Source organism: Dipodomys spectabilis, unplaced genomic scaffold (assembly GCF_019054845.1).
Source record: "Dipodomys spectabilis isolate Male_0828 unplaced genomic scaffold, ASM1905484v1 ptg000140l, whole genome shotgun sequence".
Taxonomy (NCBI): domain Eukaryota; kingdom Metazoa; phylum Chordata; class Mammalia; order Rodentia; family Heteromyidae; genus Dipodomys; species Dipodomys spectabilis.
In genome coordinates this window covers 7672197-7684484 of record NW_024870817.1, presented here as the reverse complement: position 1 = coordinate 7684484, position 12288 = coordinate 7672197, and the positions used below count along the sequence as shown (strand labels likewise).

At 35.5% G+C, this 12288-nt stretch overlaps 1 protein-coding gene across 2 annotated transcripts in view; it reads right to left on the bottom strand.

Moving 5' to 3' along the window:
- Lix1 (limb and CNS expressed 1) overlaps window positions 1–3919 on the bottom strand; it is a 53062-nt gene extending 49143 nt beyond the window's left edge. Inside the window, exon 1 of one of the 2 annotated variants that reach the window (XM_042690950.1) lies at window positions 3560–3919. In XM_042690950.1, the coding sequence (XP_042546884.1) occupies window positions 3560–3641 (82 nt within the window). In that variant the 5' untranslated portion in view covers window positions 3642–3919. The remainder of the gene's footprint in view (window positions 1–3559) is intronic. The other variant, XM_042690951.1, reaches the window with a different exon arrangement.
- Window positions 3920–12288: the final 8369 nt, after the last annotated feature.

Here is a 12288-nt window from a genome sequence, read left to right as displayed (position 1 = left end):
CCTCCATTATTTACTTGTTGTGTGGCCTTGAGAAACTACCTTAACTGCCATTAATATCAATTCTCTCATCTCTAAATACCAATAATATCTACTTTGCTGTAACAGTATTACCTATCATCTTGCTGTGAAAAATCAAAGGTTCTAGGACGGTGCCTATCACATGATGCAGACTTAATGTCTTATTCTCACAAGTAAATGGGTAAAAGAAGAGCCCAAAAACGCGAGGTAAGTGTCTTGTGGATCCGGAAGTGCAGACATTTTGAAATAGTATTGTTGCTTCTTCAGAAAGAGCATTCAAGTACTGTCAAACAGGGGCAAATGACAAGTTCACACAGTCCCTAGAAGGAGAAGATAGGAGCTGTTTTTATGACAGTTTATCTTTTGCTGTGGCAAATCACACAAGAAAAAGAAATGAGATGTTTCACAAAGCCAAGAATAGATGGCAAAGTCAGGCACTAGTGGCTCATGACTATAATCCTAGTGACTCAGGAGGCTGAGTAGCCAGACTAGGCAGTAAAGTCCCCGTGAGACTTATCTCCAATTAACTACTCAAAAAAAGCTGGAAGTGGGGCTGTGGTTCAAGTTGTAGAACGTTAGTTTTGAGCACAAAGAGGCTCAGGGATAGCACCTAGGCCCTGAGTTCAAGTCCTACCACCAGCAAAAAAAAATAAAATAAAAGGTGGCATCATAAAAATGTGCCATACTTTCATTGCAAAGAGATTCTGTCTGATAGTGTGGAGCTATCCAGTACTACTCTTCTGAAGCAGAGACAGTTATGTAGTGGAGAATGTCCACTGTGTTACCCTATAGAAACAAACTTCAAGTAGGATCTCACCATATTTAGAAACTCTTTTAATCATTTTTTCACTTGGTAAGTGAATTAAGAAAAAAACGTGAAGAAAAAGTGTTATGGAAGTCATTTCCTTTCAAGAGAAAATAAAAAGCAATCACAACAATTGCCAGATGAACACCTTGTCTAAAATAAAATGACAGACTCATATATTGTAATATGTCATTTGAAGCAAGGGCCCCTTGGCTGAGAAAAACATTCAATGTTTATTTCCTTAAATTAATATAACTATTCGCACATGCATCTGTCTAAGACCAATAAAACAAAACAAAACAAAAAACCTCTGAGTGCCTTTTTCTGACCAACTTGAAAAGAAAACTCAGTCACTCTTGTTTGTAAGCAAATCAAAAGGTAAGGTAACTGAGGAGAAAAAAATAATCAGTGACTATTTCCACTCTCTGCAGTGTGTGTATACAAAGAGTAAAGTGAGAAGAAGATGCTTTTGCATTCACAGAAAAAAAATTCAGAAAAGCTTGCACACCTTTCCTTTTTTTTTTTTTTTTTTAATAATGCTCCTTTGTTCAATAGGGCTGAGCTTGAAATTTTTTTGGATTAGCTTTTCATCTTGTAGAAAAGCAAGGTAGCAATTTTGCTTAAGTAATTGGCAGTGATATGTTCCTGTACTCAATCACTTCCTTCTGGCAGAAAGAGATTGGAGGAGGAGTGTAGCAAGGGAGGAGCCAGGGAATGAGCAGAAGGCCAAGAGACTACTGAGAACTTGCCATTCAAAACTAGGGCAGCTTTTAACAGGCTGTCAGCAGAAGTATGGTGGCAGCCACTTATTGGTATGCCAAAGAAAAAAAGGCCCACAGGCCAAACTGCCCCATGAAGGCAGCATTGCCTAGGCGTGATTTAGCTCCTCCCCTCCCTCCCTCCCCCCCCATAAACCTTTGATGTCCTACACCAGAAAGCAAATCCATTCCCACTCCCTCCACCTGGATTGTGAATGTTTGAATTCTCCAGTGCCATGAAAACTCCTATATAGAAATTTGCCATCTGACTTAATTTTTCTGATTAGAAAAACCAGAGGAACGAGGACCAGAAGTTTAACGTTCACATCCACTAAGCTAGGCAAGCAGTTGGCAGTGACAGTGTATTCTAGGGTAAGCAGAAATGTTGTGTAGTCATATTTAATTTTTATATTAATAAATGAAATATATAAAACAGGGCACTTTTTGTCTTTCAATATGAAAGAATTCCTGCAAAGGTCCAGGTGACAGAGTTTAATGTATGCTTTATTATTACCCCATTAAAAATTCTATTCTCTCTTATAAACTGTAAGCATTCCAGGAATTGAGTTCAGGTTAAAGAGTGGGTCATGTAATCTCAAACTTCTTCCTGCTATTTCGTTTTGTTGGAGAGTAGAAACTCTCCAAACCCTCAGCATAAGTTCCATACAGTTTATCCAAAGCTTTGGGAAACCCTAGAGCCCTTTTATCTATCAAGAGGAATTCAATGCTATTGTAGTAGAGAGACATTCTTTCCTTGTCTTTTCATTTAAAGAAACATACCAAGCCTGAATAGACTCCAGGCTGGGCTGGAAGATGGAGTGATTTTTATAAGGACTCTACTATAGATACTGACTAATGGTTGAAGACAATATTTTTAAAAAGAGGAAAGAAAGAAAAGATTTTTCACTTTATGCCTTGGAGGGTAGATTGGTTACAATTTAATTTCTAAGAGGAAAAATTTATGGAATAGAATGGCCCAACATTTCTCTTTCTTCCTCTCACATATGAGAAATATAAACTAGAAGGACATCTGGAAAGGAACAGTAATCAGAAAGCAAAAATCCAAACCATTGATGTTTTGATGGAGACAAACATAACTAGATTCACAAGGAGAAAAGCTGTAACCTATTGAAGTTAGAAAAAAGAATCCATATGCATTTTACCTTTTGGGCAGTTCCAAAGCAAAGTTCTATTTCAGAAGCCCTTTGTAATATGAAACCCACTGTAGATAAGATATAAGTGAGGAGAGTCTGTTTTGCAGCAGCAGGAAATCAAATTGGTTCCAGAAACGAAGTTACATGACAAATGGTTTACTAGTATTGCTGGAATTGGAAAGCTTGATTGAATTATTTTCCATAATCATCTTTAAAAAAGATTTTGAAATAACGTTGCCATACTTGGGGGGGGGGAGGGTTGGTCAGTGTGTGCTGCTGACTTTGAGAGGTTTCTCATTTTATTGTGCTTTTAACGAGAGTATTGTAATTTGTTGTCAAAATTTAAGAGCTCAGTGGTAATTTATAAATTTTGTTCAAGCCCCAGTTTTTTAAATAAAAATCTCAATTTCACTTCACTAAGACATATTGTCAAAGATTAAACAGGTTAACATGTAGATATATTTTATTGTCTCTTACAAGTGAGTTTTCGTTCTAATCTCAGTTCCAGTCAGCCTTGCTTTATTTAAAAAAGCATCTGGAAAAGTTCATTAAGACTTGATTGGTTTTAGATTTTAGAAGAAGGGACTTATAAACAGCAAGAAATCTTGCTTCAACATAACTCAGAGGTTTTTTTTCACTTATGCTTGAAGGTAAAATGAAATCATTCCTCTGACTGAAGTCAGGAACAAGTTAACTATCACTTAGACCACAGCACACGACTACAGAGATTTAGAAGAAATCACAGTTCAATAGGATGTGACTAGACGTTTAAGACTATTTTCCAACAAGGAAAAAAAAAAAACTTTTTCCCCTTCAATACTTACAGTCTTTGAAGACTACAGCCGGGTCTCTGTGAGGCAAGACTTGGGCAATGATGTGTCTCAGAGATTCCAAGGTCCTGTCCATCTCGGGTCTGCCTGTGTGAGCCTGCTGTACAAAGTGTCCTCATGCCTGAATTCTTGCAGTTCTGAACTGAATTTGTGCAGCTCATTGATGCACTGGATTACCAAAGAATCCCTTTTAACATCTGCCAATCAGACATTTCCCAGAATCTAAAGACCCCTTAGGGGGCCCTCCTCTCAGGCTTACTTATCTTTGTTGTATGCTGAGCTAATTAGCTCGAAAGGCTGGCTGACAGGCAAGTTCCCATTGCTTCCTTCTGTTAAACACACCCACCTACAGGCTAGCAAGGGAAGCTCAATAATCATGGGAACAGATTTCCTCTCCAACCAGATTTTGCCTGAGTGCCGTGCAGCTTCTCATTTGAATTCTTTCTTTAGGCCCTCCATCTTCAAGTGTGCTGTCCCTGGAACATGGAATTATGGAATTTATTTCTCAAGGCAGTTTCCTAAATAACAAAGGAGCAGTTCAATATTGCTAGAAATATATAATCAGTATGATTAACATAAATTTTCTTTCAGAAAAGGAATATTATGAAGATTGTAGTTATAGTTGGGTTATGTTTTGTAACTGAACTTAAGAACATCTCTTTTGTCAACTGTAGTTTTGTGCCCTTCAAGCCCCTTACACCACTGTGATAATTTCTGGTGAGCCAGTAGCAAGCAAAACTACAGATTGTGTGAGAAAACGTGTTTCCCTATTTACCCTTCAAGGCAAATCAGTCCCACAGTTGGCATTAATTAATTTTGATATCATTCATTTTCTTTCATCTCACAATAATTATATTCTATTAAAAATTTCAGGAGAAGCGAAGATGTATGTTTTCAAAGAATATAGTTGGTAGTTTCAAGATCCTAAGGAAACCATTTTTATGGTCAACACCACCCTATAACAATTTGTTAAATAATTTTTTCACAGGAGACACAAATCTGTCATGCAATCTCATTGCAATAATAAGGAATTAGGCTAGATACCACATAACTTATTTCAATGGCTCTAAGCTATGTTAGTTGTTAAAGCATGTGGAGGTCTTCTTTGCTTTTACTTTAAAGCATTTTTCCACAGGAGACTTGAGATTATTTACTAATGTTCCTTCTGATATTCAGATTTTATAATTATGTAATATTTTATGAAGAACTAAAACTAGTTTTATAAAGACTATATAAAAATAAAATGTCTTCCATGTGATCAGCTTCTCCAGATGGTTGTAGGAAGGTGGGCTTAGTAAAAGAAAAAGGAGCCATGGGGATGTAATAATAATCCTTATTATAATAACTCTCATCTGGCAAAACTCAGAGAGTTTATATGCCACACAGATTACAAATATAATTTTCCCCATGGAACAAACACATCAAAATCACACCTATATACATGTGCACACCTGTGTGCACATACACACTTGCAGGAAATTATTACTTCATGCTAAGATACTTATTTAGGGTTATAAAGTACAATTTTCCTGACCTGAACCAAATACAAAGTTTTTACTTGTATTTGTATTTACTTGTGCTTGTATTTACTTGTGCAGTGATGCAGATTGAATCCAAGGCCTTGTATTCTATCAACGAGCAATTCTTCCAGAGTAAAAAATTTGTTAATGTTCTTGCACTCCAGGAGTTTTTGTGTATTTATTTTTATTTTAGGAGAAGGGAGTTTGTAATTTAATGCATTTGAGTTTTGTTATTTGTAAAATGTTAGTGAAAGTTATTAATCTTTTCTTGGCTCACAGTTCTCAGCCATAAAATCACGGAATCAAATGTGAGACTTTGTTTAAGTTCTAACATCTACGATTCTAAGACTTCACTACAAATGATCACAAGTATTACAGATTTTTCTGGTTTTTGGAAGGTGAATCAAGTATTTCCCAAAAGCTTACTGCTCTTCAAAAAGACTACTTCTATTCCCATAGTCTGTCTCTATCAATCTGAGAAACACAAATGAATATGATACATCCAAGGTTCACTGTTAATGCTAGCTGCAGTGAAAGTTAAGTATTAATTAATACTCATCTTTAACCTCCATAAGGTTTTTCTATAGAAGACAGAACAATGAGCATCTTTATTGAGACCGCAGAACAGCTTTGCCAAGAAAGTTCATCATGATCTTTGATGAGTTATATTTTATAAAATGAAAATAGGAATTCTAACAAGATAATTATACAACAGTCCAAGTAGATAGCAGATTCCTCAGTAAGTCCATTCTTTCAGTAATTTTTCTTAAACCTCTGCTTATTGGTTTCTTCCTTAAGCAATCCTATGATGTCTCACTTTAAACTCTATTGTGAGATAGAAAGCAACCATTCTTACTTTGATATAAAAGGCAACTGATGAAGATGGAACATTATGTGTGTATTTTAGTAAAGACTCTACTCACTGTGAAGACCACATTTCTAAAGTCAGATGTTAAAGGTACATTATTTTAAAAATTGAAACAAGATAGATACTATTGTGAGAAACAAAATGATAATCTTATAAATCTTATTAGAAGACCAATTCAAAAGATGAGAAATGGCGCTGGGCACCGGTGGCTCACACCTGTAATGCTAGCTACTCAGGAAGCTGAGATCTGAGGATTGCGGTTCAAAGCCAGCCCAGGCAGGAAAGTCCGTGAGACTCTTATTTCCAATAAACCACTTGAAAACCAAAAGTGGCGCTGTGGCTCAAGCAGTAGAGCACTCACCTTGAGCTGAAGAGTGCAGGGACAGTGCCAAAGCTGAGACTTCAAGTCCCAGGACTGACCAAAAAAAAAGAGAAATGGCATCCAAACTAATAATAAAAGAGGAAGTTCTGCAGAGACAGCACATTTCTCAAGCTCCTAATAAGCAGAATTCTTTGAAAAGATGAAGAATCAAGGTAGTTTGTAGTATTTCATAAACAATGAAACAAAAGTATCTATGGAAACAATAATTTTTCTGATAGAGAAAGTTCATTCTGTTATTCCAGTAAGGTTTGTTGTTAGATAAACCTATTATTTATAGAATAAGGAGGTGAGAGTGGGAACTACCAAATGAAACAAAGGAAACAAAGTCTATGAATCATCTTTAAAATGAAAAAGAACCCTTTCTGCATGCTCATAAACTTTTCTACCTTACAGGAAGAGATGAAGTTTGGCAAGGCAGGAAATGGGCCTTTTTAGGAGCTTATGATAACATTTTGGTGGGTCAGGTGATATTGTTGAGACTCAAGATCCCCAACGATTTTAGCTCAGAAATTGCATGCACCAAAAGGGCCTGTGGTAACTGCCTGAGCTGATTTAATACTATTTTATCCCTAAGGAATCAGATGACTGAGGGATGGAGAGGACACTGATTGAGACTTGATATTATCTTCCCTGATATAATTTCTTCACTGATCTGTTTATGCCTTGATGTTTAAAAACTAACAAATGAAGGTAAAGTGGATAAAATGAAAAAGCAGTGGTCTTACTACTTACAGAGAGCAAACACTTTATAGACACAATGAGAAACAATTGACAAGAACCCATTCCATACTCCAATGGAAGATAGGGAAAACTGAAAGAGTTAAATGTGGAGTTAGGAAAAGAGGATCAAAGCTGTGTTCAAGAGCATTCTGAGGGAGTGGGGGAAGGGTAGAAGTGGAAGAGAATAGCTGGGAATAAGCTGACTGAAGAGATAAAGACTAATAACTGTTTAGTGTCAGTTTTGTTTAGCCTCAACTAGAAAGAGACAAGTAGGAAGAAGCAATGACTAGTTAGCATCAGTGTTTAACTAGCAACTGGCAAGGAACAAGTAAATGGAATGAATGGCTGCTCAGTTTTAATTTATTTACTGCCTTACTGGGAAGGAATCAATGTAATATTTGAATCAGGGTATTGGAGAACCATCGATAAATTTAAAATCACAAATAACAACAGAGCTTTATCTCAGACTTTTGTTCGGTGCTATAGCATGACATTTTGGAAATCATGAATAGGAAGTGGCAAAGAGAAATAACATCCCATCTACAGATTAAGGATATTCTATTTCTTAATTTTATACAAAATTATGAAAAAATAGGAGCAAACTTTTTTTTAAACCAGGGCAGTCAGAGTGACCCTTCAAAATCAGAAGAAATAAAAACAACCATGAAAAAAATCCTCAAATTTATTTAAGCTTTCTAGTTGGTGTATATATTTTGGGATCTTGCATATCTAGTCTTACATAATCAGTTACCTAGTCCTTCTGTCTTAGAATTTGGTTTCCAAGAGAAACATAATTGATTCTTCAAGAAATACTTTGCAGTAAAGATATCACTGGGGAGGCATTATTAGGTCCTAGGTTAACATTTTTTTTAGGATAAACTTTTTTTAACCCTGAGAAATCTGGATACTCCAATGTATAAGACTAGAGATAATGAGGGAGAACTCTCGGATCATGAAAAACAAACTGATAAGAATGACATTGCCCCATTTGTTAGGAAGTTAGGAAATGGAAAGACTTGGAAAAAATTATATTAAGTGAAGTAAGCCAAGCCCAAAGAAACATAGGTCCCATGGTTTCCCTTATTTGCAATATCTAGTATATGTATGAGTCAAGCAGAAAAGGCCAGATAAGGTGATATTAGGAAAATGAACCCTAAGATATGTATTTTAAATGTTTTTTTTCTTTCATACATTTGTTTCTAACGCAATAAAATTATTTCTTTGTTGCTTTGTATGTCCCTCCCCCACAGTATAACCCCTGCTTTCACTGTATTTGATGTCGGTATAATTTGTGGAGGGGAAGGGGAAAAACAAGTCGTTTAAATAAGGATACAGGTGGACACATTGCAACAATGAGAAGTACAAGTTGTCAATGAGAAGTACAAGTTGTCGTGTCAAAAACGAACTTTACAACTTGGGGAGGGGAGGATTGGGTGGGGGGAGGGAGGATGGGAAGGGATGGGAAGGGTAAACAAAGGAGGAGGCTACAATGCTTGATAAGAAATGTATTCACTATCTTGCCCATGTATTGTAACCCCTCTGCACAGTATTTCACAATAAAATAAATAAATAAATAAAAACAAAAAAATTATCGTTTCTCACTTTCCATTTTTTTCATAACTCTCCTGCCGGGACTGAAATGTATATTGTAGCTATGAGGGAATCAGATTTATCCTAAAAGAGATACCCAAGCTCCAGCACAGTCTTTGAACCACTCCTCAGATAAATAGGATGAGGTCTTCTATAAAGGTGTGTAAGGTAGGGGATAAAATACATTGCCTAAGCTCCTGTCCTATGAAAGAGACACATTTATTTCCTTCTTTAAAATTGTGTTTCTAGAAGGATGGTTTTTACAGAATGTTTAAATCTTTGGAAAAATAGTCAAATTAAAATGAGACTAAAAGAATAGTGTTCATTTAAAATAAACACCAGGAGAATGTTTATTGATTATAAACAAATGACTTAATCCTGAGATTATTTGATGATGTTTAGGTCCCATCAACTAGTCACTTCACAGCTTCATATATTTTAGATGAGCTTCCTGTAAAAACTGCATATCAGTATACTCTCAATTCCAGCTCACTTATGGATATGCATGCATTAAGATGAAAGCCTTATGCATAATCATTCCACACTATAAACTATAATTTCCACTCTGCTTCCTATGCAGCCACTGCCAGAGCACTGCACTTAACATGTATCTTGCTGACAAAGAAACATTTCTTTTCAAAATTTGTTTAAAAAAGGAGGAATCTGAAACTGCATGGAGGGGCCTACTTTTCCTACAGATTGAAAACTGGAGAAAGACCAAGTTACAGATGAATCAAGTTTTCTGATCTTCTCAAACTACCTCTGAGAGCCATAAACTCAATAAAGTATTCCCCTAGCAGTGGTCTCCCCTGATACGAGACAAATGTTTCCAGTGAGGGCTTTTGTCCATTGAAATGTGTTTCGTTGGGTGTGTCATGAGTTGAAAGGCTTACTGGTTTATTATAGAGAAAAGAAAAAAAAAGCAAAAAAAAAAAGCTTGTTTTACAAAGTTAGGAAATAGTAGAAGATTCAACTCAGCTTGTCTCCTTTCACACCTTAGTGTCTCGAAGGCCAAAGTTTGAAGCCCTGTGTAAGTTTGCAGGAGAAAAACCTGGGTAGGATACAAACTCTAAACTACAATACCTTTTCCTTATTTATCAATTTCCTTACACTCTCAACCTTATACTTTGGACAAAAAAATTTACATCCAAAGCTATTTTCTTATGATTCAATTAAAAACAAGGTCATAAAGAATGTCAGTAATTCTAGTATAATACATTGTCAATGCTCGATAGGAAATGTACTCATTACCTTGCTCATGTAACTGTAACCCCTCTTTACAGTATTTTTACAATAAAAACCATACAAAAATACATTGTCTCAGCCTTAATCTTTAGACTACAAACTGCAACATTTTAGGTTCATTCAAAATCATTAACAAATTTCTATTAGTCTCTTTTAGGCCACTTTAAAGTCAGATCACTATGCTGCTTAAAATCCATAGTTGCTCTTTTTTCTCAAAACATCAAAATTTTCAATTTTGAAAATCATCTTTAATGTAGTACTTTGCTATGGAACTCCCTTGCTACAGTATAGCAAGTATACTCATTTGTCTCCTGGATTTTCTGCATGATTTCCTCTTTTGCAAAAGGTTTTTTCAACCATATCCTCCTAGCATAAAACACCTCCCACCCCCATGCCACTGAATTCACCTAGACTTCCCTGAAATTTCTGCTGTAGCAATCGATGGTATGTATCAGGCTCTTAGGTAGTCTTCTTTGTATTGTCCTGAAATTCTGTTTTTCATCTTCCAAATGCTACTGAGTCTTGTAACCAGCAAAAATTATATCTTAAAAACCTCTTTACATACTATCAAAATATTTGGAAAACTGTAAATAACATACTTTCCCTCCTTATCTAGGCCAAACTTCTACTAACAAAAGGATTAGAGCAAATAGGGTTTAAAACATTTAAAATTTATCAAGTGTTTCTTTTACCTCTCTTAAAAGAAAGCACATCAGATTTTTCACATTTATCATTGTGACATCCAAAATAATACATCATTGTATCATAAAGAATACTTTAAGGAATTAAATCTATAATAAGTTGATGTTAACATAGTGTAATTTTTCATAATATCAAGATAAGAAAGACCTAGCTTGACATATTATAGAAAATGTCTTTTGCAATGATAAAGTTTTCTGTGAAAAGTGTTGTAAACTTTGTTCTTATCCTCACACTTCTGGTTATCAAAGTGTGACTTCAATCTCCAGCTTCATTATACAGTTGTCTAAGATATGTTTAGGACTAAGCTAACCAAGGACCAAACTAAGATATTACTGGAAGTTCTCTAGGCAGATATTCTGAGGAGGGACGAAGAGCTGCCCACCCAAGTACTGAACATATTACAATGAAATAAACTCACACTTTTAAGAATGGCTCTGCCTGAGATCTGCATTACATCTCCCAGAGGGCAGCATCAGGGAAAGCTTTTTAATCAGAGAGAGGATTGTCAGTAGATTTATTAAGTACTTGGCAAAAAGAGTAATTATCTAAGGCAGCACTAACTCTCAGATTAGTACCTTCTAAATACTTACAGACTTCTGAAGAAAGCTCAATGATAGCCAGCTATGTGTTGAACACATCAAATAACCAGTAGTGCAAGGTTAGCATAAACATAAGCCACATTATTTTATTGGAAAAGCTCATTTAATGGAAACTGTAAGTAGTCTACACAAAGAATCTTTTGGGGGAGAGTGGATTGATACGTCTCTACCAGGTAAGCATGTACTCTATCATTAACCTCCAACATACCCCATATGAGTCTTGACAAATATCAAGCAAAGTTGGACTCGTTAAAAAAAATAACAAAGAACAACAAGATAGGAAAAAAAATTCCTATCTGTATAATTTATTACTAAATCTTCAATAACTACCACTAACCTTTGTCTAGGTGAGATGCCTCTATTTCTGATTTAACTGTGTTCTGTGGCTCACCTGAATCTTAGGCTACTAAGGGTAAGAAGTACATGTACTTATTTGCCATCTAAGTTTCTCAAACAGTAACAAACATTTTATGTATTAGGTATCCAAGTTGACTAAGTCATCTAAGTAAACCCTAGTGGTATGAAGTCATATAACTTTATTCCCAAGTTGCTTATAATACTCTAAATTTAAGGAAGTATATTCCAAAATAAACATTCTGAGGTTCTATTATACCATCTTTAGCAGTTATTTTGTGTTATAACACTTTTGACATAGCATGAAAAATAAATACCTAAGCTTAAAGAAATATAAAATCTCAAAGTAAGGCTATCTATGTAAATACTTCCAAAATCAGTCTAATTTTCCACTGGATTTGGTATTTTTTTATATCCATACTTCAAATAATTGAAATAATAATGATAGGTGTTGCAAACAGAATTGTTTTTGCAAAGATGAAGGGAAATTTGATGTCTTCATTCATCTCAGGAAACACCTACTTGTTTCACTAATGCAAATGATGTAAGGCTATCCTGTAGGTAACTGTAGAATACCATTGCCATCTAGTGAGCATGTCTCATTGCACGTGGTGTATCTTTCTACTGATTGGCCCCAGGATGCTAGACAAGACAATGAAATCTAGTGCACATGCCTACATGCTCATTTCTACAACTCACTGAATTATAAGGAGGAGGGAACCGTAGTACATATACTTGTTTTT